Consider the following 25,634-nt stretch of genomic DNA (forward strand, 5'->3'; position numbering starts at 1 on the left):
GATACTTCAATCCCACCCATAATTTTCACTACAAATAGCACCTCTTGTTTAAAAAAGTAAAAGGGGGAATTGTGGGGCAGCAGGCAATGAAAGGTACCCTGATTCCTGAAGGAGATAAGTCTAATCCAAGGGACACTCTAAAAGGGACTGCAGGTGCATTACCAGTATCCCAGAATATCTGGGCCTCACATAGCTGCACCCCCAAAGTTCCCTGTAGAGAGTTTTGAAACAGACCAGTCATGTAGGGCTATGCCTCAAGCCCCTTCTCCACAGGTGAGGAAGTGACCACAGGTTACATAGGCTCAAAACAATGCCCTAAGCTCCTCCTCCACAGGTGAAGATGTGAATACAGGCCATGTAGGCTCAAGACAGATCAGGACAAAAAAAAAAACAGGACCATGCCTCCAAATATGTAGATGAGGTCTTTCCAAGCTCTCAGGCCAAGGCAATACAAAGTACCTGCTGTCAGAACCTGACCCATTCAAAAAATTTTATTTAGGTGTCCTGTTCAAAATTACAGGTGTGCAGGAACTAGTCCATCTTCTGAGAGCTTCTGTCATAAGAGCTGTAACACTGCAGCTTGGGAAAGAGATCTGCTTGGGAAAGAGATTTGCTCTCCCTGATATCATTGCCTCCAGAAGCTCCCCTGCACCCCTTGTCAGCTAGTAAGACCCTGCTGTCTCAACCCAAGCAACCTAAGAGGCAGACTCAGTGGAAAGGAGCAGAACCAGCAGCAGGGGCTAAAAAAGCTGTTCCCCCTCCCTGCCTGAGTTCTCTCCCCCTTTTCCCAAACAATATCCCTAGTCAAGCATGAGATCTCTATGGGAGAACCCAAGGTGACAGAGTACTACACACCTGTTCCTCAAGTTCTGCACAGTTAATTTAATTATAATGTTTTTCTTCCACTAACACATGCAACAAGTATTTATCAATATTATTGAAGACATTGACATGAAGATTGTAGAGGGCATGAGGGCCGGGTACTCACAGAGAAGCAAGGTTGAAAAGGATAACCTTATCTGATTTTTTATTCAATTTCATTTATTAACCATTCTTATTTTACTCCTATATTCTGCTGTTTTGATTACAGGAATTTTAGTCACATAGGGATGCTTCCTCAAGGAAGGAGAAAGAAACCAAATATTTACACCCCATTCGGAAAGAGGAGAGTGGAGGTTCTTAACAAACTGCTGAGTTTTTTGCTATCTATGTGGACAAAAATGCACCCTATACCCAGGATGATTATATTTAGGATTGAGAGTTCATCTTGGTGGATTTTTTCCTTTGATGAATATGAAGTGTCCTTCCTTATCTTTTTTGATGACTTTTTGGTTGAAAATCGATTTTATTTGATATTAGAATGGCTACTCCAGCTTGCTTCTTCAGACCATTAGCCTGGAATGTTGTTTTCCAGTCTTTTGCTCTGAGGTAGTTCTGTCTTTGTATCTGAGGTATATTTCCTGTAGGCAGCAAAATGCTGCGTCCTCATTATCTATCTAGTTTTTTAATCTGTGTCTTTTTATTGGGGAATTGAGTCCATTGATGTTGAGAGATATTAAGCAATAGTGATTGTTGCTTCCTGTTATATTCGTATTTGGAGGTGAGATTATGTTTGTGTACATTTCTTCTCTTTGTTTTGTTGCCAAGACAATTAGTTTTTTGCTTTGTCTAGGGTGTAGCTTGCCTCCTTCTGTTGGGCTTTACCATTTATTATCCTTTGTAGCGCTGGATTTGTAGAAAGATATTGTGTAAATTTGGTTTTGTCATGGAATATCTTGGTTTTTCCATCTATGTTAATTGAGAGTTTTGCTGGATACAGTAATCTGGGCTGGCATTTGTGTTATCCTAGGGTCTATATGACATCTGTCTGAGTTCTTCTAGCTTTTATAGTCTCTGGTGAAAAGTCTGGTGTAATTCTGATAGGTCTGCCTTTATATGTTACATGACCTTTTTCCCTTACTGCTTTTAATGAATTTTCTTTCTCTTGTGCAATTGGTGTTTTGACTATTATGTGATGGGAGGAGTTACTTTTCTGGTCCAATCTACTTGCAGTTCTGTAGACTTCTTGTATGTTTATGGGCATCTCTTTCTTTAGGTTAGGGAAGTTTTCTTCTATGATTTTGTTGAAGATATTTACTGGTTCTTTGAGTTGGGAGTCTTCACTCTCTACTATACCTTTATCCTTAGGTTTGATCTTCTCAGTGAGTCCTGGATTTCCTGTATGTTTTGGACCAGTAGCTTTTTCCGCTTTACATTATCTTTAACAGTTGTGTCGATGATTTCTATGGAATTTTCTGCTCCTGAGATTCTCTCTTCTATCTCTTGCATTCTATTGGTGATGCTTATATCTATGACTCCTTGTCTCTTTCTTTGGTTTTCGTTATCCAGGGTTGTCTCCCTTTGTGCTTTCTTTATTGTTTCTATTTCCATTTTCAATCCCTTCACCTGTTTGATTCTGTTTTCCTGTAATTCTTTCAGGGATTTTTGTGATTCCTCTCTATAGGCTTCTACATGTTTATTTATGTTTTCCTGCATTTCTCTAAGGGAGTTATTTATGTCTTTCTTGAAGTCCTCCAGCATCATGAACAAATGTAACTTAAAATGTGACTGTCTTCCAGTCACAATTGGACTGATGCACATATCTAGTCACAGAAACATTGGCTACAGGCAGTATCTGAATCTAGTCAACCCAGATAAAATCCTCAAGTTGGGAGATGGAAATGGACATGGGCTCTCACTGCTAACCAGGAAGTCCTTCTATTGATACTCACATGCAAAGGAAAAATTAGTTACCTCCAATGAAGTTCATAAGGGATACTAAGCACATTTAATTATATAAGACATGCTTAGCAGTTGATAGCCACCAAGAAAATGAACTCATTGGTATTTTTGCATTTACATTTATTTTCTGAAATTTATGTAGCTACTATTATAATTTATACAATTATATATATATTTATACGTAGAGAATGTAAAGGCTAAAATAACATTTTATGGAGCATATGCTTATACTGACTTCACTTTCCTGAAACTTTAGACTTTTTTAACAATCGGACTGCCATGCTACAGAGGACAATGCCACATCTTTCTCCCAGTCAGTGTCTACCGTTTGTCACATTTACACAGAATACCCTCATTCTGCAACAACATAATAAAACAAATCATCACTTGTGGCTCACAAAACATGAAAGGAGCATAAATATCCACTACCATATGTAATAGTACCGAAGTACTTTAAAATAACTAGTGAAACTTTATTCCCTTGACTGAAGATATGGCTCAGCAGTAAAGAACCCTGGCTGCTCTGCCCAGGACCCAGTTTCAATTCCCAGCACTCTTGGGGCAGCCCATAACTGTCTGTAACACCAGTTTCAGATGATATGATTCCCTCTTTTAACCTCCAAGTGAATCAGGAACCTAAGTGCTGCATATATGCACGAATAAACACTCATATAAATAAATGTTTAAAATACAAAATTTTAAATTGTAAAACTTTTCTGAAACTATCAATCCCAGAGTTTCCAGGCACTAAACCAGTACTCAAACACTACACATGGACAAATCCAAAGCTCCAGCTGAATGTATAGCAGAGGATGGCCGTGTTCACACCAATGGGACGAGAAGCCCTTGGTACCTGCCAAGGCCAGTGTAGGAGAATGTCAGGGCAGGGAGGTGGAAGCAGGGAAAGGCTGAACATCCTTATAGAAGAAGGAGGATGGGATGGGTTAGGGGCTTATGGATGGGAAACCAGGAAAGGAAATAACATTTGAAATGTATATAAAAAATCCAACAATATATATGTATATATGTATATGTACATATATATAATTTTAATGGTAAAATTTTCTTGAAACTATCAATTTAGAAAGATATCCTCAGCTATATTTTGAAAAATAAAGTGAAATTACAATGCTTTTAATACCCTCAGAAATAAATCCACAAATAACAAATAAAAGAATCTCACAAAAAGTCTCTGTTCCCTAAGTCAAGGCAGAAGTCAAGACTACGTTTCTTTTTTGGCTGAATACTGGCACCATGGTTTAAAAGCACTTTACACTTGTGTGTCAATTTTTCCTCTGGTTTTGGGAACAAATGCTTACACAGAGAAAAACATACTACAGAATTGACAACATTCTTTAGAAGAGAAGCTTGCAAAGACTGTCAAGGTTTTTAAGAAAAATGGGCTTCTGGCCTTGGTGACTTTATGATTGATTATCTTGACGTTGATGTTGGCTTCTGGATGCTTATCAGAACCTTGAATATTTAAGCCAGACTTAAAAGGAAGGAGATCTGCAATGAGAAGATCTTGAAGCAGTGGTGCTGGTATCTCAATACCTTCATAACTACAGAGTGATTAACAGCGTGAGCTGACAGTTGAGCATTCTTGAGCATCACTTGAGAGACCACTCTGGCAGCATAAGTTGCAGAGTTTGTTGGTGACATGGGAAATCGTGTCCTCAAACCATGAAGCTGTAGCATGCACCAGTCACCCACATCTCTATCAGAATGGGTGGTGCACCTTGTGGAGAAAAGGCACTATCTAAGAGACATGACCTCAGGAACATCCCGCTATAGTAATAGGTATTGGGCCAGAATACCAGAAGTGACATTTTGGAAAGAATTTCATGAAGGACAATCTTGGTGGAGCACCTGGGTGGTGGTTGTTAAAATGATAGACAGGTCCCTTTCCTAGTCATGAAGAATAACTTATGTGAAGAATAACTTATATCCCTGGCATGGCATGGACATATGCCTCAGGATCAGAATTGACAAAATCTTCTGGTGCAAGAGTGAATGTTGACAGCATGTGCTATTATCCATGTTTATGAATTGAGCCAGCATACATGAAAACTAGCAATGACAGCTTCCTCTTCCTGGACTGAAGTGAGCTAATTCCTCCCCCTGTGCAGCACATCATAAAAGTTCTGAGGTTCTGGGTTGTGGTGTTCAGTTGACATTGCTCCACAGAGTGAGCAGTGCCTGCCCCAGCCCAGCTTTTCTGTTCTTCCTTCCCTCATCACGCTAGTAAAGTTCCCAGGACCAACCCATATAGGACACAATGAACTTGCTTATTAAAGAATTATGTAGGTATACAGCCTCTGGGTTCCCGTAGAGGAGGGCCCAGGGGCAGGAGGTCCGCTGCGTCTGAGACACCGCCAGAACCTGAAGGGACCGACCGGATAAACAGTTCTCTGCACCCAAATCCCGTGGGAGGGAGAGCTAAACCTTCAGAGAGGCAGACACGCCTGGGAAACCAGAAGAGACTGCACTCTGCACACATCTCTGATGCCAGAGGAAAACACCAAATGCCATCTGGAACCCTGGTGCACGGAAGCTCCCGGAAAGGGCGGCGCAGATCTTCCTGGTTGCTGCCGCCTTGGAGAGTTCATAGGCAGCACCCCACGAGCAAACTTCAGCCTCGGGACCACAGGTAAGACCAACTTTTCTGCTACAAGAGACCGGTCTGGTGAACTCAGGACACACAGAGGCAAAATTCCTCTAGGACCGGCACTTCCAGTGGTTAGCGGGAGTCCCAAACGCGCGGGTCCCTGCCCGCAGCAGCTCTCTGCTCCCAAACCCGGTGGGAGAGAGACCTCACCTCCTGGTCAGGTGGGCACTCCTGAGGCTGCAGAGCAGAAGAGACCACCAACACTGCCCACCCCTGCTCACATCCCTGGCCCAAGAGGAAACTGTATAGGGCCTCTGGGATCTGGAAGATAACAGCACTGGAGTGGCAGGTCCCCCGCAGAGAGCTCATAAGCAACACCCCAGGAGCAAACTTGAGCCTTGGAACCACAGGTAAGACCAACTTTTCTGCTGCAAGTGACCTGCCTGGTGAACTAAAGACACAGGCCCAAAGGAACAGCTGAAGACCTGTAGATAGGGAAAACTACACGTCCGAAAGCAGAACACTCTGTCCCCATAACTGACTGAAAGAAAACAGGAAAACAGGTCTACAGCACTCCTGACACACAGGCTTATAGGACAGTCTAGCCACTGTCAGAAATAGCAGAACAAAGTAACACTAGAGATAATCTGATGGCAAGAGGCAAGCGCAGGAACCCAAGCAACAGAAACCAAGACTACATGGCATCATCGGAGCCCAATTCTCCCACCAAAGCAAACACGGAATTTCCAAACACACCAGAAAAGCAAGATCTAGTTTCAAAATCATATTTGATCATCATGCTGGAGGACTTCAAGAAAGATGTGAAGAACTCCCTTAGAGAAACACAGGAAAACATTAATAAACAAGTAGAAGCCTACAGAGAGGAATCGCAAAAATCCCTGAAAGAATTCCAGGAAAACATAAATAAACAAGTAGAAGTCCATAGAGAGAAATTGCAGAAATCCCTGAAAGAATTCCAGGAAAACATAAATAAACAAGTAGAAGCCCATAGAGAGGAGTCACGAAAATCCCTGAAAGAATTCCAGGAAAACACAATCAAACAGTTGAAGGAATTAAAAATGGAAATAGAAGCAATCAAGAAAGAACACATGGAAACAACCCTGGATATAGAAAACCAAAAGAAGAGACAAGGAGCTGTAGATACAACCTTCACCAACAGAATACAAGAGATGGAAGAGAGAATCTCAGGAGCAGAAGATTCCATAGAAATCATTGACTCAACTGTCAAAGATAATGTAAAGCGGAAAAAGCTACTGGTTCAAAACATACAGGAAATCCAGGACTCAATGAGAAGATCAAACCTAAGGATAATAGGTATAGAAGAGAGTGAAGACTCCCAGCTCAAAGGACCAGTAAATATCTTCAACAAAATCATAGAAGAAAACTTCCCTAACCGAAAAAAAGAGATACCCATAGGCATACAGGAAGCCTACAGAACTCCAAATAGATTGGACCAGAAATGAAACACCTCCCGTCACATAATAGTCAAAACACCAAACGCACAAAATAAAGAAAGAATATTAAAAGCAGTAAGGGAAAAAGGTCAAGTAACATATAAAGGCAGACCTATCAGAATCACACCAGACTTTTCCCCAGAAACTATGAAGGCCAGAAGATCCTGGACAGATGTCATACAGACCCTAAGAGAACACAAATGCCAGCCCAGATTACTGTATCCTGCAAAACTCTCAATTAACATAGATGGAGAAACCAAGATATTCCATGACAAAACCAAATTTACACAATATCTTTCTACAAATCCAGCACTACAAAGGATAATAAATGGTAAAGCCCAACATAAGGAGGCAAGCTATACCTTAGAAGAAGCAAGAAACTAATCGTCTTGGCAACAAAACAAAGAGAATGAAAGCACACAAACATAACCTCACATCCAAATATGAATATAACGGGAAGCAATAATCACTATTCCTTAATATCTCTCAACATCAATGGCCTCAACTCCCCAATAAAAAGACATAGATTAACAAACTGGATATGCAACGAGGACACTGCATTCTGCTGCCTACAGGAAACACACCTCAGAGACAAAGACAGACATTACCTCAGAGTAAAAGGCTGGAAAACAATTTTCCAAGCAAATGGTCAGAAGAAGCAAGCGGGAGTAGCCATTCTAATATCAAATAAAATCAATTTTCAACTAAAAGTTATCAAAAAAGATAAGGAAGGACACTTCATATTCATCAAAGGAAAAATCCACCAAGATGAACTCTCAATCCTAAATATCTATGCCCCAAATAAAAGGGCACCTACGTACGTAAAAGAAACCTTGCTAAAGCTCAAAACACACATTGCACCTCACACAATAATAGTGGGAGATTTCAACACCCCACTCTCATCAATGGACAGATCATGGAAACAGAAAATAAACAGAGATGTAGACAGACTAAGAGAAGTCATGAGCCAAATGGACTTAACGGATATTTATACAACATTCTATCCTAAAGCAAAAGGATATATCTTCTTCTCAGCTCCTCATGGTACTTTCTCCAAAATTGACCATATAATTGGTCAAAAAACGGGCCTCAACAGGTACAGAAAGATAGAAATAATCCCATGCGTGCTATCGGACCACCACGGCCTAAAACTGGTCTTCAATAACAATAAGGGAAGAATGCCCACATATACGTGGAAATTGAACAATGCTCTACTCAATGATAACCTGGTCAAGGAAGAAATAAAGAAAGAAATTAAAAACTTTTTAGAATTTAATGAAAATGAAGGTACAACATACCCAAACTTATGGGACACAATGAAAGCTGTGCTAAGAGGAAAACTCATAGCGCTGAGTGCCTGCAGAAAGAAACAGGAAAGAGCATATGTCAGCAGCTTGACAGCACACCTAAAAGCTCTAGAACAAAAAGAAGCAAATACACCCAGGAGGAGTAGAAGGCAGGAAATAATCAAACTCAGAGCTGAAATCAACCAAGTAGAAACAAAAAGGACCATAGAAAGAATCAACAGAACCAAAAGTTGGTTCTTTGAGAAAATCAACAAGATAGATAAACCCTTAGCCAGACTAACGAGAGGACACAGAGAGTGCGTCCAAATTAACAAAATCAGAAATGAAAAGGGAGACATAACTACAGATTCAGAGGAAATTCAAAAAATCATGAGATCTTACTATAAAAGCCTATATTCAACAAAACTTGAAAATCTGCAGGAAATGGACAATTTCCTACACAGATACCAGGTACCGAAGTTAAATCAGGAACAGATAAACCAGTTAAACAACCCCATAACTCCTAAGGAAATAGAAGAAGTCATTAAAGGTCTCCCAACCAAAAAGAGCCCAGGTCCAGACGGGTTTAGTGCAGAATTCTACCAAACCTTCATAGAAGACCTCATACCAATATTATCCAAACTATTCCACAAAATTGAAACAGATGGAGCACTACCGAATTCCTTCTATGAAGCCACAATTACTCTTATATCTAAACCACACAAAGACCCAACAAATAAAGAGAACTTCAGACCAATTTCCCTTATGAATATCGACGCAAAAATACTCAATAAAATTCTGGCAAACCGAATCCAAGAGCACATCAAAACAATCATCCACCATGATCAAGTAGGCTTCATACCAGGCATGCAGGGATGGTTTAATATATGGAAAACCATCAACGTGATCCATTATATAAACAAACTGAAAGAACAAAACCACATGGTCATTTCATTAGATGCTGAGAAAGCATTTGACAAAATTCAACACCGCTTCATGATAAAAGTCCTGGAAAGAATAGAAATTCAAGGCCCATACCTAAACATAGTAAAAGCCATATACAGCAAACCAGTTGCTAACATTAAACTAAATGGAGAGAAACTTGAAGCAATCCCACTAAAATCAGGGACTAGACAAGGCTGCCCACTCTCTCCCTACTTATTCAATATAGTTCTTGAAGTTCTAGCCAGAGCAATCAGACAACAAAAGGAGGTCAAGGGGATACAGATCGGTAAAGAAGAAGTCAAAATATCACTATTTGCAGATGATATGATAGTATATTTAAGTGATCCCAAAAGTTCCACCAGAGAACTACTAAAGCTGATAAACAACTTCAGCAAAGTGGCTGGGTATAAAATTACCTCAAATAAATCAGTAGCCTTCCTCTGCACAAAAGAGAAACAAGCCGAGAAAGAAATTAGGGAAACGACACCCTTCATAATAGACCCAAATAATATAAAGTACCTCGGTGTGACGTTAACCAAGCAAGTAAAAGATTTGTACAATAAGAACTTCAAGACTCTAAAGAAAGAAATTGGCGGCACAGGTCTTCCTGGTTGCTGCCGCTGCAGAGAGCCCCTGGGCAGCACCCCACGAGCGAACTTGAGCCTCGGGACCACAGGTAAGACCAAATTTTCTGCTGCAAGAAAGCTGCCTGGTGAGCTTGGGACACACGGAAGCAGAATTTCTCTAGAACCGGGCACGTTCTGTGTTTACCGGATGTCCCACACCTGCGGATCCCGGCCCGCAGCAGCTCTCTGCTCCCAGACCCGGTGAGAGAGAGACCCAACCGCCTGGTCAGGTGGGCACTCCTGAGGCTGCAGAGCGGAAGAGACCACCAACACTGCTCACCCCTGCCCACATCCCTGGCCCAAGAGGAAACTGTATAAGGCCTCTGGGCTCCCGTGGGGGAGGGCCCAGGAGCGGCAGGACCCCTGACGGAGACACCGCCGGACCCTGAAGGAAACAGACCGGATAAACAGTTCTCTGCACCCAAATCCCGTGGGAGGGAGAGCTAAACCTTCAGAGAGGCAGACAGGCCTGGGAAACCAGAAGAGACTGCTCCCTGCACACACATCTCGGAAGCCAGAGGAAAAAGCCAAAGACCATATGCAACCCTGGTGCACTGAAGCTCCCGGAAGGGGCGGCACAGGTCTTCCTGGTTGCTGCCGCTGCAGAGAGCCCCTGGACAGCACCCCACGAGCAAACCTGAGCCTCGGGACCACAGGTAAGACCAAATTTTCTGCTGCAAGAAAGCTGCCTGGTGAACTCAAGACACAGGCCCACAGGAACAGCTGAAGACCTGTAGAGAGGAAAAACTACACGCCCGAAAGCAGAACACTCTGTCCCCATAACTGACTGAAAGAGAGGAAAACAGGTATACAGCACTCCTGACACACAGGCTTATAGGACAGTCTAGCCACTGTCAGAAATAGCAGAACAAAGTAACACTAGAGATAATCTGATGGCGAGAGGCAAGCGCAGGAACCCAAGCAACAGAAACCAAGACTACATGCCATCATCGGAGCCCAATTCTCCCACCAAAACAAACATGGAATATCCAAACACACCAGAAAAGCAAGATCTAGTTTCAAAATCATATTTGATCATGATGCTGGAGGACTTCAGGAAAGACCTGAACACACTTAGGGAAGCACAGGAAAACATTAATAAACAAGTAAAAGCCTACAGAGAGGAATCGCAAAAATCCCTGAAAGAATTCCAGGAAAACACAATCAAACAGTTGAAGGAATTAAAAATGGAAATAGAAGCAATCAAGAAAGAACACATGGAAACAACCCTGGATATAGAAAACCAAAAGAAGAGACAAGGAGCTGTAGATACAAGCTTCACCAACAGAATACAAGAGATGGAAGAGAGAATCTCAGGAGCAGAAGATTCCATAGAAATCATTGACTCAACTGTCAAAGATAATGTAAAGCGGAAAAAGCTACTGGTCCAAAACATACAGGAAATCCAGGACTCAATGAGAAGATCAAACCTAAGGATAATAGGTATAGAAGAGAGTGAAGACTCCCAGCTCAAAGGACCAGTAAATATCTTCAACAAAATCATAGAAGAAAACTTCCCTAACCTAAAAAAAGAGATACCCATAGACATACAGGAAGCCTACAGAACTCCAAATAGATTGGACCAGAAAAGAAACACCTCCCGTCACATAATTGTCAAAACACCAAACGCACAAAATAAAGAAAGAATATTAAAAGCAGTAAGGGAAAAAGGTCAAGTAACATATAAAGGGAGACCTATCAGAATCACACCAGACTTCTCGCCAGAAACTATGAAGGCCAGAAGATCCTGGACTGATGTTATACAGACCCTAAGAGAACAAAATGCCAGCCCAGATTACTGTATCCAGCAAAACTCTCAATTAACATTGATGGAGAAACCAAGATATTCCATGACAAAACCAAATTTACACAATATCTTTCTACAAATCCAGCACTACAAAGGATAATAAATGGTAATGCCCAACATAAGGAGGCAAGCTATACCCTAGAAGAAGCAAGAAACTAATCGTCTTGGCAACAAAACAAAGAGAATGAAAGCACACAAACATAACCTCACATCAAATATGAATATAACGGGAAGCAATAATCACTATTCCTTAATATCTCTCAATATCAATGGCCTCAACTCCCCAATAAAAAGACATAGATTAACAAACTGGATACGCAACGAGGACCCTGCATTCTGCTGCCTACAGGAAACACACCTCAGAGACAAAGACAGACACTACCTCAGAGTGAAAGGCTGGAAAACAACTTTCCAAGCAAATGGTCAGAAGAAGCAAGCTGGAGTAGCCATTCTAATATCAAATAAAATCAATCTCCAACTAAAAGTCATCAAAAAAGATAAGGAAGGACACTTCATATTCATCAAAGGAAAAATCAACCAAGATGAACTCTCAATCCTAAATATCTATGCCCCAAATACAAGGGCACCTACATATGTAAAAGAAACCTTACTAAAGCTCAAAACACACATTGCACCTCACACAATAATAGTGGGAGATTTCAACACCCCACTCTCATCAATGGACAGATCATGGAAACAGAAATTAAACAGTGATGTAGACAGACTAAGAGAAGTCATGAGCCAAATGGACTTAACGGATATTTATAGAACATTCTATCCTAAAGCAAAAGGATATACCTTCTTCTCAGCTCCTCATGGTACTTTCTCCAAAATTGACCATATAATTGGTCAAAAAATGGGCCTCAACAGGTACAGAAAGATAGAAATAATCCCATATGTGCTATCGGACCACCACGGCCTAAAACTGGTCTTCAATAACAATAAGGGAAGAATGCCCACATATACGTGGAAATTGAACAATGCTCTACTCAATGATAACCTGGTCAAGGAAGAAATAAAGAAAGAAATTAAAAACTTTTTAGAATTTAATGAAAATGAAGATACAACATACTCAAACTTATGGGACACAATGAAAGCTGTGCTAAGAGGAAAACTCATAGCGCTGAGTGCCTGCAGAAAGAAACAGGAAAGAGCATATGTCAGCAGCTTGACAGCACACCTAAAAGCTCTAGAACAAAAAGAAGCAAATACACCCAGGAGGAGTAGAAGGCAGGAAATAATCAAACTCAGAGCTGAAATCAACCAAGTAGAAACAAAAAGGACCATAGAAAGAATCAACAGAACCAAAAGTTGGTTCTTTGAGAAAATCAACAAGATAGATAAACCCTTAGCCAGACTAACGAGAGGACACAGAGAGTGTGTCCAAATTAACAAAATCAGAAATGAAAAGGGAGACATAACTACAGATTCGGAGGAAATTCAAAAAATCATCAGATCTTACTATAAAAACCTATATTCAACAAAATTTGAAAATCTTCAGGAAATGGACAATTTCCTAGACAGATACCAGGTATCGAAGTTAAATCAGGAACAGATAAACCAGTGAAACAACCCCATAACTCCTAAGGAAATAGAAGCAGTCATTAAAGGTCTCCCAACCAAAAAGAGCCCAGGTCCAGATGGGTTTAGTTCAGAATTCTATCAAACCTTCATAGAAGACCTCATACCAATATTATCCAAACTATTCCACAAAATTGAAACAGATGGAGACCTACCGAATTCCTTCTACGAAGCCACAATTACTCTTATACCTAAACCACACAAAGACACAACAAAGAAAGAGAACTTCAGACCAATTTCCCTTATGAATATCGACGCAAAAATACTCAATAAAATTCTGGCAAACCGAATTCAAGAGCACATCAAAACAATCATCCACCATGATCAAGTAGGCTTCAACCCAGGCATGCAGGGATGGTTTAATATACGGAAAACCATCAACGTGATCCATTATATAAACAAACTGAAAGAACAGAACCACATGATCATTTCATTAGATGCTGAGAAAGCATTTGACAAAATTCAACACCCCTTCATGATAAAAGTCCTGGAAAGAATAGGAATTCAAGGCCCATACCTAAACATAGTAAAAGCCATATACAGCAAACCAGTTGCTAACATTAAACTAAACGGAGAGAAACTTGAAGCAATCCCACTAAAATCAGGGACTAGACAAGGCTGCCCACTCTCTCCCTACTTATTCAATATAGTTCTTGAAGTTCTAGCCAGAGCAATCAGACAACAAAAGGAGATCAAAGGGATACAGATCGGAAAAGAAGAGGTCAAAATATCACTATTTGCAGATGACATGATAGTATATTTAAGTGATCCCAAAAGTTCCACCAGAGAACTACTAAAGCTGATAAACAACTTCAGCAAAGTGGCTGGGTATAAAATTAACTCAAATAAATCAGTTGCCTTCCTCTATACAAAAGAGAAACAAGCCGAGAAAGAAATTAGGGAAACGACACCCTTCATAATAGACCCAAATAATATAAAGTACCTCGGTGTGACTTTAACCAAGCAAGTAAAAGATCTGTACAATAAGAACTTCAAGACACTGAGGAAAGAAATTGAAGAAGACCTCAGAAGATGGAAAGATCTCCCATGCTCATGGATTGGCAGGATTAATATGGTAAAAATGGCCATTTTACCAAAAGCAATCTACAGATTCAATGCAATCCCCATCAAAATACCAATCCAATTCTTCAAAGAGTTAGACAGAACAATTTGCAAATTCATCTGGAATAACAAAAAACCCAGGATAGCTAAAGCTATCCTCAACAATAAAAGGACTTCAGGGGGAATCACTATCCCTGAACTCAAGCAGTATTACAGAGCAATAGTGATAAAAACTGCATGGTATTGGTACAGAGACAGACAGATAGACCAATGGAATAGAATTGAAGACCCAGAAATGAACCCACACACCTATGGTCACTTGATTTTTGACAAAGGAGCCAAAACCATCCAATGGAAAAAAGATAGTATTTTCAGCAAATGGTGCTGGTTCAACTGGAGGGCAACATGTAGAAGAATGCAGATCGATCCATCCTTATCACCCTGTACAAAGCTTAAGTCCAAGTGGATCAAGGACCTCCACATCAAACCAGACACACTCAAACTAATAGAAGAAAAACTAGGGAAGCATCTGGAACACATGGGCACTGGAAAAAATTTCCTGAACAAAACACCAATGGCTTATGCTCTAAGATCAAGAATCGACAAATGGGATCTCATAAAACTGCAAAGCTTCTGTAAGGCAAAGGACACTGTGGTTAGGACAAAACGGCAACCAACAGATTGGGAAAAGATCTTTACCAATCCTACAACAGATAGAGGCCTTATTTCCAAAATATACAAAGAACTCAAGAAGTTAGACCGCAGGGAAACAAATAACCCTATTAAAAAATGGGGTTCAGAGCTAAACAAAGAATTCACAGCTGAGGAATGCCGAATGGCTGAGAAACACCTAAAGAAATGTTCAACATCTTTAGTCATAAGGGAAATGCAAATGAAAACAACCCTGAGATTTCACCTCACACCAGTGCGATTGGCTAAGATCAAAAACTCAGGTGACAGCAGATGCTGGCGAGGATGTGGAGAAAGAGGAACACTCCTCCATTGTTGGTGGGATTGCAGACTGGTAAAACCATTCTGGAAATCAGTCTGGAGGTTCCTCAGAAAATTGGACATTGAACTGCCTGATGATCCAGCTATACCTCTCTTGGGCATATACCCAAAAGATGCCTCAACATATAAAAGAGACACGTGCTCCACTATGTTCATCGCAGCCTTATTTATAATAGCCAGAAGCTGGAAAGAACCCAGATGCCCTTCAACAGAGGAATGGATACAGAAAATGTGGTACATCTACACAATGGAATATTACTCAGCTATCAAAAACAACGAGTTTATGAAATTCGTAGGCAAATGGTTGGAACTGGAAAATATCATCCTGAGTGAGCTAACCCAATCACAGAAAGACATACATGGTATGCACTCATTGATAAGTGGCTATTAGCCCAAATGCTTGAATTACCCTAGATCCCTAGAACAAACGAAACTCAAGACGGATGATCAAAATGTGAATGCTTCACTCCTTCTTTAAATGAGGAAAAAGAATACCCTTGGCAGGGAAGGGAGAGGCAAAGATTAAAACAGAGACTGAAGGAACACCCATTCAGAGCCTGCCCCACATGTGGCCCATACATATACAGCCACCCAATTAGACAAGATGGATGAAGCAAAGAAGTGCAGACCGACAGGAGCCGGATGTAGATCGCTCCTGAGAGACACAGCCAGAATACAGCAAATATAGAGGCGAATGCCAGCAGCAAACCACTGAACTGAGAATAGGTCCCCTATTGAAGGAATCAGAGAAAGAACTGGAAGAGCTTGAAGGGGCTCGAGACCCCAAAAGTACAACAATGCCAAGCAACCAGAGCTTCCAGGGACTAAGCCACTACCTAAAGACTATACATGGACTGACCCTGGACTCTGACCCCATAGGTAGCAATGAATATCCTAGTAAGAGCACCAGTGGAAGGGGAAGCCCTGGGTCCTGCTAAGACTGAACCCACAGTGAACTAGTCTATGGGGGGAGGGCGGCAATGGGGGGAGGGTTGGGAGGGGAACACCCATAAGGAAGGGGAGGGGGGAGGGGGATGTTTGCCCGGAAACCGGGAAAGGGAATAACACTCGAAATGTATATAAGAAATACTCAAGTTAATTAAAAAAAAAAAAAAAAAAAAAGATAGACCATAAACTGTAAGCTAAAAAAAAAAAAAAAAAGAAATTGAAGAAGTCCTCAGAAGATGGAAAGATCTCCCATGCTCATGGATTGGCAGGATTAATATAGTAAAAATGGCCATTTTACCAAAAGCAATCTACAGATTCAATGCAATCCCCATCAAAATACCAATCCAATTCTTCAAAGAGTTAGACAGAACAATTTGCAAATTCATCTGGAATAACAAAAAACCCAGGATAGCTAAAACTATCCTCAACAATAAATGGACCTCAGGGGGAATCACGATCCCTGAACTCAAGCAATATTACAGAGCAATAGTGATAAAAACTGCATGGTATTGGTACAGAGACAGACAGATAGACCAATGGAACAGAATTGAAGACCCAGAAATGAACCCACACACCTATGGTCACTTGATTTTTGACAGAGGAGCCAAAACCATCAAATGGAAAAAAGATAGCATTTTCAGCAAATGGTGCTGGTTCAACTGGAGGTCAACATGTAGAAGAATGCAGATCGATCCATCCTTATCACCCTGTACAAAGCTTAAGTCCAAGTGTATCAAGGACCTCCACATCAAACCAGATACACTCAAACTAATAGACGAAAAACTAGGGAAGCATCTGGAACACATGGGCACTGGAAAAAATTTCCTGAACAAAACACCAATGGCTTATGCTCTAAGATCAAGAATCGACAAATGGGATCTCATAAAAGGGCAAAGCTTCTGTAAGGCAAAGGACACTGTGGCTAGGACAAAACAGCAACCAACAGATTGGGAAAAGATCTTTACCAATCCTACAACAGATAGAGGCCTTATATCCAAAATATACAAAGAACTCAAGAAGTTAGACCGCAGGGAGACAAATAACCCTATTAAAAATGGGGTTCAGAGCTAAACAAAGAATTCACAGCTGAGGAATGCCGAATGGCTGAGAAACACCTAAAGAAATGTTCAACATCTTTAGTCATAAGGGAAATGCAAATAAAAACCACCCTGAGATTTTACCTCACACCAGTGAGAATGGCTAACATCAAAAACTCAGGTGACAAAAAATGCTGGCGAGGATGTGGAGAAAGAGGAACACTCCTCCATTTTTGATGAGATTCCAAGTTGGTACAACCACTCTGGAAATCAGTCTAGAGGTTCCTCAGAAAATTGGACATTGAACTACCTGAGGATCCAGCTATACCTCTCTTAGGCATATACCCAAAAGATGCCCCAACATATAAAAAAGACACGTGCTCCACTATGTTCATTGCAGCCTTATTTATAATAGCCAGAAGCTGTAAAGAACCCAGATGCCCTTCAACAGAGGAATGGATACAGAAAATGTGGTACATCTACACAATGGAATATTACTCAGCTATCAAAAACAATGCCTTTATGAAATTCATAGACAAATGGTTGGAACTGGAAAATATCATCCTGAGTGAGGTAACCCAATCACAGAAAAACACACATGGTATGCACTCATTGATAAGTGGCTATTAGCCCAAATGCTTGAATTACCCTAGATGCATAGAACACATGTAACTCAAGATGGATGATCAAAATGTGAATGCTTCACTCCTTCTTTAAAAGGGGGAACAAGAATACCCTTGGCAGGGAATAGAGAGGCAAAGATTAAAACAGAGACAAAGGAACACCCATTCAGAGCCTGCCCCACATGTGGCCCATACATATACAGCCACCCAATTAGACAAGATGGATGAAGCAAAGAAGTGCAGGCCGACAGGAGCCGGATGTAGATCGCTCCTGAGAGACACAGCCAGAATACAGCAAATACAGAGGCGAATGCCAGCAGCAAACCACTGAACTGAGAATAGGTCTCCCATTGAAGGAATCAGAGAAAGAACTGGAAGAGCTTGAAGGGGCTCGAGACCCCATATGTACAACAATGTCAAGCAACCAGAGCTTCCAGGGACTAAGCCACTACCTAAAGACTATACATGGACTGACCCTGGACTCTGACCTCATAGGTAGCAATGAATATCCTAGTAAGAGCACCAGTGGAAGGGGAAGCCCTGGGTCCTGCTAACACTGAACCTCCAGTGAACTAGATTGTTGGGGGGAGGGCGGCAATGGGGGGAGGATGGGGAGGGGAACACCCATAAAGAAGGGGAGGGGGAGGGATTAGGGGGATGTTTGCCCAGAAACCGGGAAAGGGAATAACACTCGAAATTTATATAAGAAATACTCGTTAATAAAAAAAAATTGAAAAAAAAAGAATTATGTAAAATTAGAATTAGCCCTGAATGTTTATGACAATACTAAATGTACTCATGTATGGGCCATTTGGGGTGTGTGTGTGTGTGTGTGTGTGTGTGTGTGTGTGTGTGTGTGTCTGTGTGTGTGTGTGTGTGTATGTGTGTGTGTGTGTTTGTATATAGTAACAAATGGATTTGGAAGGGAAGGGCACTCTCAGGAGGTTGGAAGGAGAGAAGAGTGGTACAGGTTAAGCTTTCAAAAATCAATTAAATTAAGATTTATCAACCATGAAAAACGTCTACAATCATAGCTCCTAATGATATGTCCTGGAAAAATGAGGAAATGAGTTGTAGATAATAAAAAGCAAATACCAGAGAGAAAGAATTTTTTTACTTCTTGGTGTGGGAATAGCCTTTCAGGGTGGGATTGGTAGGTAGTAACATGGAGATCATGACAGAATAAGATTTCGCTTTTTCTGAGGTACTAGTGAAAGCCAGAATATTTCCACAGGTACAAAACTTTTGACACCATGCCATTTCCACACTGCATCTTCCATAAATAACATTAAAAATACATCATAAAATGGTTTATTTCCCTGGGAGTTAGAGCCATGACAAAATGCTAGCATATGCAGGCTAACACATCCATCACCGTTTTGCAGTATTGAGAATCCTATGAAAGTTATATTCATGTTTTACACCAAAAGTTTCAGAGCAGTCTATGTGCTAGGACTATGGCTGGTATAGGCAGTGTGGAGTGGTAGATGGGGGAAGTCTTATTCCAGTCTCTGAAACTGAAGAGTACACCAGCAGACTTCTGTACATCGTTGGAGGGATAGCCAAACTCTGAAATAATTAAAATGTTCTCTAATGAATTGCGCTCTCTCTCTCTTTCTCTCTCTCTCTCTCTCTCTCTCTCTCTCTCTCTCTCTCTCTCTGTCTCTCTCTGTCTCTCTCTCTGTCTCTCTTTCTCTCTCTCTCTCTCTCTCACACACACACCCACACACACACACATCCATGTGCATATGTGCTATGTGTGTTCACACACACACACATAAAAATGTACACATTTATATAATATCACCTTCTTCAATTCTGTTTTTCTGACTTATGTTTTGTGATTTTTCAGAGGTGTGTGTGTGTGTGTGTGTGTGTGTGTGTGTGTGTGTGTGATTTGTTTTTAGATGGTTTTGATTGTTTCTAATTCCATTTTAATTTCTTCCTTTTTTGGTTTTTCGAAAAGAAAAAAAGGTGTGTACTTCAGTGAGTTGGTAGGTAGGAAGGCTCTGGAATAAATTGAGGATGAGGGAAAGAGTTATTAAAATATTTTGTATGAATTATTTCAAAAATTATAAAAAAAACAAAAACAAGTAAACATACATTTTGGCCTATTTAACACAGAATCTTTATGGAGTATGAATATGGAGACATCACATGTCAATTACAGCAGGGCAGAACAGGTAATACACTTAAGGAAGGAAACCACAGAGGACACAGGGTTCCCTCCACACACAACTGTTCTCTCTACAGGGATTCTTGGCCTCGTGGAGCCCCCTGCTGGTCCTGAGTTCCCATGCAGGTAGGTTTATCATGGATCACACTAAAGCTGCATATTCTGGTTCATGAACTAACTTTTGCCTTTAACTTCAGTGTTCACAGAGCTCAATTTAAGGAATAAACGGCTCTAGTTTACCTAAGGATGATTTATGTCTCAGTAATTTTGAGATGTGCCGATACTACTATAATATCCTCTCAAAGTCAGATTCCTCCTTAGTGGCAGTTCATTCCAGCTCTACTGCTTCCCATTTCTATAAAGGTAAAAACAGAAGATACGAGTCTTTTTCCTGTATTCCTCAGGGGCAGAGCACCTGTGTTCAGAGGGTAAATCACACATCCTACATTGTGTAATAGAGTAAAAAGTCTTACACAATAATTGTACATAGGAGTGAGACTGTTGATATCAATAACAAAAATATTGAAGCACCTGAAGACCTGTCTGACTTTTAGAACATAGTGCTGAAATAAGCCTACATTAAATGAATGGATAGTTAGAAAAGCCTCTGCTTGGGAAAAATATAAAAGGCCTACAAGATAAAAGGTCTGGGTCTTAGAGATCTTCAGTGAAAACCACTCTATAACTGCAGGGTCTTTCAGGAACTGAGACACCAAACAAAGAGCAAACATGGCCTAGGCCAAGGTACCCAGCACATGGGTACCTCAATCTCCATTTGGGTCCTTCAATAACAGGATTGGGGTCTGCCCCTAAAGGTGCTACCTCTCTTCTAATCCATTCCCTTAACTGATTCCCTTGTCTGACCTCAGTGGGAAATGATGCCCCTAACCCAGCAGAGATTTGATGTACCAGGTTTGTAGGATATCCAATGGTGCAACTACCATATCGAAGAAGAAAGGAAGGGAATAGGAGGAGGGACTTGTATTGGGTGTTCAGAGGAGAGGGCGGCATGGTTAGATGAGTTACTGGTTTAAGTGTATGGTTATGTAAATGAAGATCATTTTATTGCTATGTTGCTATATCAGAACAATGGCATATGATTTTTCCCTTAGGGCCATGGGCTATCTAATTTCAGTTTTTGGCAGTTCTAGCAGAGTCAGCCATGGCTAACCTTTACCCTAACCACCCTAACACTAATTTTGTAGTCTTTAAATTCAATCCAAGAATAAATAATTAATCCGACAATTCTACACCTTTTGTACCAGCATAACCCAGAGTCAACTAACTATTGTATATGATTGACGATTACCTTTCTCATCTGATACCATACAAAATATTTCCAGTTCTATGAACACTAATGAGTAGGAATGAAGCTTGCGCTTGACACAAGCTCAAATTCTCTATATTCAATAAGATATAAGTGTTGTCTTGAACAATAAGGTGTTAAAATTACTTTACAGATAGCAGTCAATAGACTTCAGAACAGCCTGAATTATTTGGGAGAATCTATGGACACTCTTTGGACAATGATTCAATTCTGGAATAGTCATCCAGTAACTCCCATCTTCACCATATACAGCTCTTCATTGAAGATTAACATTACAATAATTTGGAATCTTCAGCTGTGAGAATTTGAAGCGTAAGACTGAATGTAATCATAGCTCTAAAGGACCTGGTATAGGGACCAAACTTCCTTCAGCTTTATAAAACAAAACACAGACAGAATCATTTAGGAACATCTTAACAGGAACCTAGAGTGGAAAACAGGAATAAAAAGCTCTTAACATAAGAGCAAACAGGAAACCACAGAGGCCAGCAGGAAAGCCATGTATTATATCATACATTCTTATGATATAATAGGAAGGAACAGAGCTGAGAAGCAGCCTGAAATACTGTACAGCTGAAAACTGAGGCTGTGTCAGTGTGCACTGTGAGCACAGTAGTATGTTCCAGTATCTGCAGTGTCCACACTGGTGATCTTGAGGAATACTTGGTTGTTGGAGGTGTCCTTGGAGACTGTGAGCCGGCTCTTCAGAGATGGGTTGTAGTGCTTAACATCCTCCCACCCAATGGTTGCCAGCCACTCCAGACCCTTCCCTGAAGGCTGACGGATCCAGCCCACACCCACACTAGAAGCGCTCAGTAAAAACCCAGAGAAAGAGCAAGTCAGACTGAGGGTCTGGGAGGGCTGCAATATCCCAGGGCCAGACTCTTTCAGAGTCACCTGGGCCAGGACATCTGTGGAGAAATGAAAGGTGAGAAGGTAAGGTGGGAACAGGTGAGGATAGAACAGTTCATCGCTTAGGAAGCCTTGGTACTCACATGCAGGGACTATCAGCAGTAGGAATGAGGAAGTAAGCCTGTCCATGGCTGCACACCAGTGAGTGCCCAGGCCCAGCTTTGGCTTTTTTACCCCAGATTGGGCGGATCCAAGAGAGATTTGCATTCCCTCACCAGGTGCTGATGCTAATGGTGTACTTAAGTTTTAGGACTCAAGATGTATCATTCTATGATGGGTGATGCAGGAGCCACAAGAGACAGCGTATCTGCTTCCCACAGAGAGTACATAACACCCAAGACCAGTCTCCTCAGTACAAAACACTTCTGCTGAGTGAGGTTGGATTGCAGTAGTATTGATAGAGACCCTAACTTTAACATGAAGGGTCCTGACTCTGCCCACTCATCTAGGAATCATTTCCCTGTGTTTCTGCATGGAGGACGGATGGGGAGCTCAAAGGGGAAATTTTACTCCTAAGTTGTTGACACTCTGTTTCTGGGGCCTGAGTGAGTCTTATCACTATGTATGTTCCACAAAATTGGTACAGTAATTGTAGACTTCTTGCACAGTATAAGAGTATATGCCATCTCAAGCTGGCAATTATCAATACTGTAATTCCATGAAAGAGAGTAATTTCATTGACTTTACTGATGTCAAGGTACCGCCTCTCAAAATTGAAATTGCTGTTATTCAACAATCAGTAGCTTCATCTTTATATGGACCTGTATTTGTGACAACTTTAAAATTAAGAGCAGAAAACATAGACTCTAAGCATGGAGAAGTTTATTCAATCTCCTAGGTGGGGATAATCTTGGAAGAAGCCACAGTGTGCAGAGGATGTTGATAGGCACAGCACACAAGGTTAGGGCATTTTTCCCCGCCTTCAGAAATGTTAAAATACAATGTATTCTTCTTTGTTCATATCAGTATTGATGGTTTAGAACTTAAAGAGAATAAGATTTGCCTGAGTTTTATAAACTTTATACAGTGGCTTGTTGGCATGAATGTGACTGAATACACAGAAAAAAACTCGAGTAGATGTCTGACTCCATTAAAGAAATCTACACCAAAACGATCAAATTCCTTTTATGAGTAAAACATCTTCATATTTTCAAACGTTTGAAAAGTAAAAATATCAAGGTATTTCCAAACCATAAAATAAAATCTTAGCACAAAGTTGCATCAACACAAGAAAGAAAATAATCCCAGAATTCTGAGTTCCATCTGCAGCCCTGAACCTTCAGGGTAAAATGGGCAATAAGACCTGCACTAAAGCTTACGTTCTTTTTCTAGGGGGTTGTTAATGTTAAAATGACTCTTTGTATATGAGTAAATTGTGTATCTTGAAAAAGAATTTCTGACATTGTCTCCATGAGACTCAAAGATCATCATATACATCCTCATCAGGCAGGAGAAGGGTTCTACAAGAAGGCAAAGACCCTGGAATGGATGACCCAGAGGCTAAGTTGTCAGGTTTGGATGAAGGGACCAGAGGGCCAGAGATACAATTATTGCTGGTTCCTGAATGTTGAAAAGTGAGACAACAGACCCTTCAGAAGAGAGAATATCATATCTAACCAGGAAAATAGATGTTGCATTTCAGATGCTTTGTCTATAGAGGGAATAAAAGCATAGTGTTGTCTTAAGTCTGTGATATGAGCTTCAATGGGTGAAGATATTTTTCCTGAATTTTTCAGATGTATTCGAAGTAATACTGGGTCCAAGTCCATAAGTGTACAGAGATGTGAACGGCATGTTACAAAAATTAAAATACATAAATATAATCCAATAGTATTTCATACAAATTTATATATAAACAATCCTGGCACATAGGGCTCAAGAATTAGAATGTAGGGGTTAGGGATTTAGCTCAGTGGTAGAGCGCTTGCCTAGCAAGCGCAGGCCCTGGGTTCGGTCCCCAGCTCCGAAAAAAAGAAAAAGAAAAAAAAAGAATTAGAATGTATTACTCTAAGTGTGGATCACATTAACTCATAGACTTAGATTATTTCACTGATGAACTTTACAGCTGTGAAAATCCTTGGACTCAGGGATACTCAGCTAGAGAGCCTATTTCCAACTCGACTATCGTGTTTATGTATTTCTAATCAGTGTTGTAATCATAGCTGAGTCTCCTTGTTCATCACTAGGACATGTGAGTAGAAAAGCACTGCAGACTGCACATGTATTAGCTAAGGTAGAACTACCAATCCATCCTTCAGAAACTCTCAAGCACTTGGATTGAAAGTGACCAAACTATCATGCAATTCATTTGAGGAGGGCGTGTTATATGTTGATGGTATGAGTAATAGGATTCCAGATATGCACAGAGTAGAGCAGAAATCAGACCTCTCTTAAGATGATGTGTAAAGTTTGCTACCGCAGGCAGGATCTAAGCTCATGAGGTGCAAATGGCATACAGCCAGGGGAAAAAAGTGAATCTCTTATCAGAAATTATTAGGAATCTCAGGTATATCCCCAATGGACTAGAACTCTAAAATTCTAAGAGTGGACAACTGGATCGTGACAAGCTAATAAAATGTCCTAAGTAGATCTGAAGAGTAGGATGAATACAGTGCACACACCTGGAACACCACATCAGATTGAAGGACTCTCATCCCGTAAACACAAGTCAGGGGAGTGAAGAAGCTGGTGCCAGGAGTGAACAGGGACAGGTGAACTCAGCATGCACATGTTGTAGGGAACATTTTCCATGTTCATGTGTAATTTTTATTAGTATTGTATAGATGTCACCTCCTCACTACCTTCAGAATCCTTTTCCCAATTCATAAGAAGCATGTTAGGGCTTCATATTACTAATTTGAAAAAAAATTTTTAGGAAGAAATATGTAGAAAAGTGAGTGAAGAAAATAAAAATGTAAGGAGGGCCGGGCTATAAAAATACACCCAGCTTCTCCCTCTCTCCTTCACCTGAGCTGAGGGCATCACATGGCAGGAGGACCAGGTCCCCTACACTTTCCCAACAGAACCGCATATGCTTAACATTGTGGATGGGATGTCAATGACTGTATTCCCAAGTCACATTCTATCATATTTAACTGAGAACCTCCCTCCTGCCAGTGGAGAGAAGTTACAGACAGATTTACAGATGCAGCTGACAATGAAGGTGATGTCCTAACATGACACATGCTTGAAACTTTCTATTATTCTTTTATGCATATATTTGTATATGTTTTTGTCCTTCCAGTAAGGTTAATACATAATTAATAAAGCATACGCTCAATTACTTAACTTTTACTGTCCTAAATTTGTAGTGTTGTCACAGTAACTACATCACATGTATGGTTTAGTCTCTGAAGTTGTGTGATGTTAGGAAAGGAAGCCTCAGAATTTCCTGACTTCCTCACTCTCCAGATGTTTTTCTGCACCTGT

At 40.7% G+C, this 25,634-nt stretch overlaps 1 gene segment (V, D, J or C); it reads right to left on the reverse strand.

Moving 5' to 3' along the window:
* LOC103692734 (Ig heavy chain V region 23-like) overlaps positions 1 to 22,342 on the reverse strand; it is a 39,508-nt gene extending 17,166 nt beyond the window's left edge. The window contains 1 exon segment of the V gene segment in view: positions 22,289 to 22,342. Within this exon segment, the coding sequence occupies positions 22,289 to 22,334 (46 nt within the window).
* Positions 22,343 to 25,634: the final 3,292 nt, after the last annotated feature.

This window comes from Rattus norvegicus, chromosome 6 (assembly GCF_021556685.1).
Source record: "Rattus norvegicus strain SHRSP/BbbUtx chromosome 6, alternate assembly SHRSP_T2T, whole genome shotgun sequence".
In the NCBI taxonomy this organism is placed as follows: domain Eukaryota; kingdom Metazoa; phylum Chordata; class Mammalia; order Rodentia; family Muridae; genus Rattus; species Rattus norvegicus.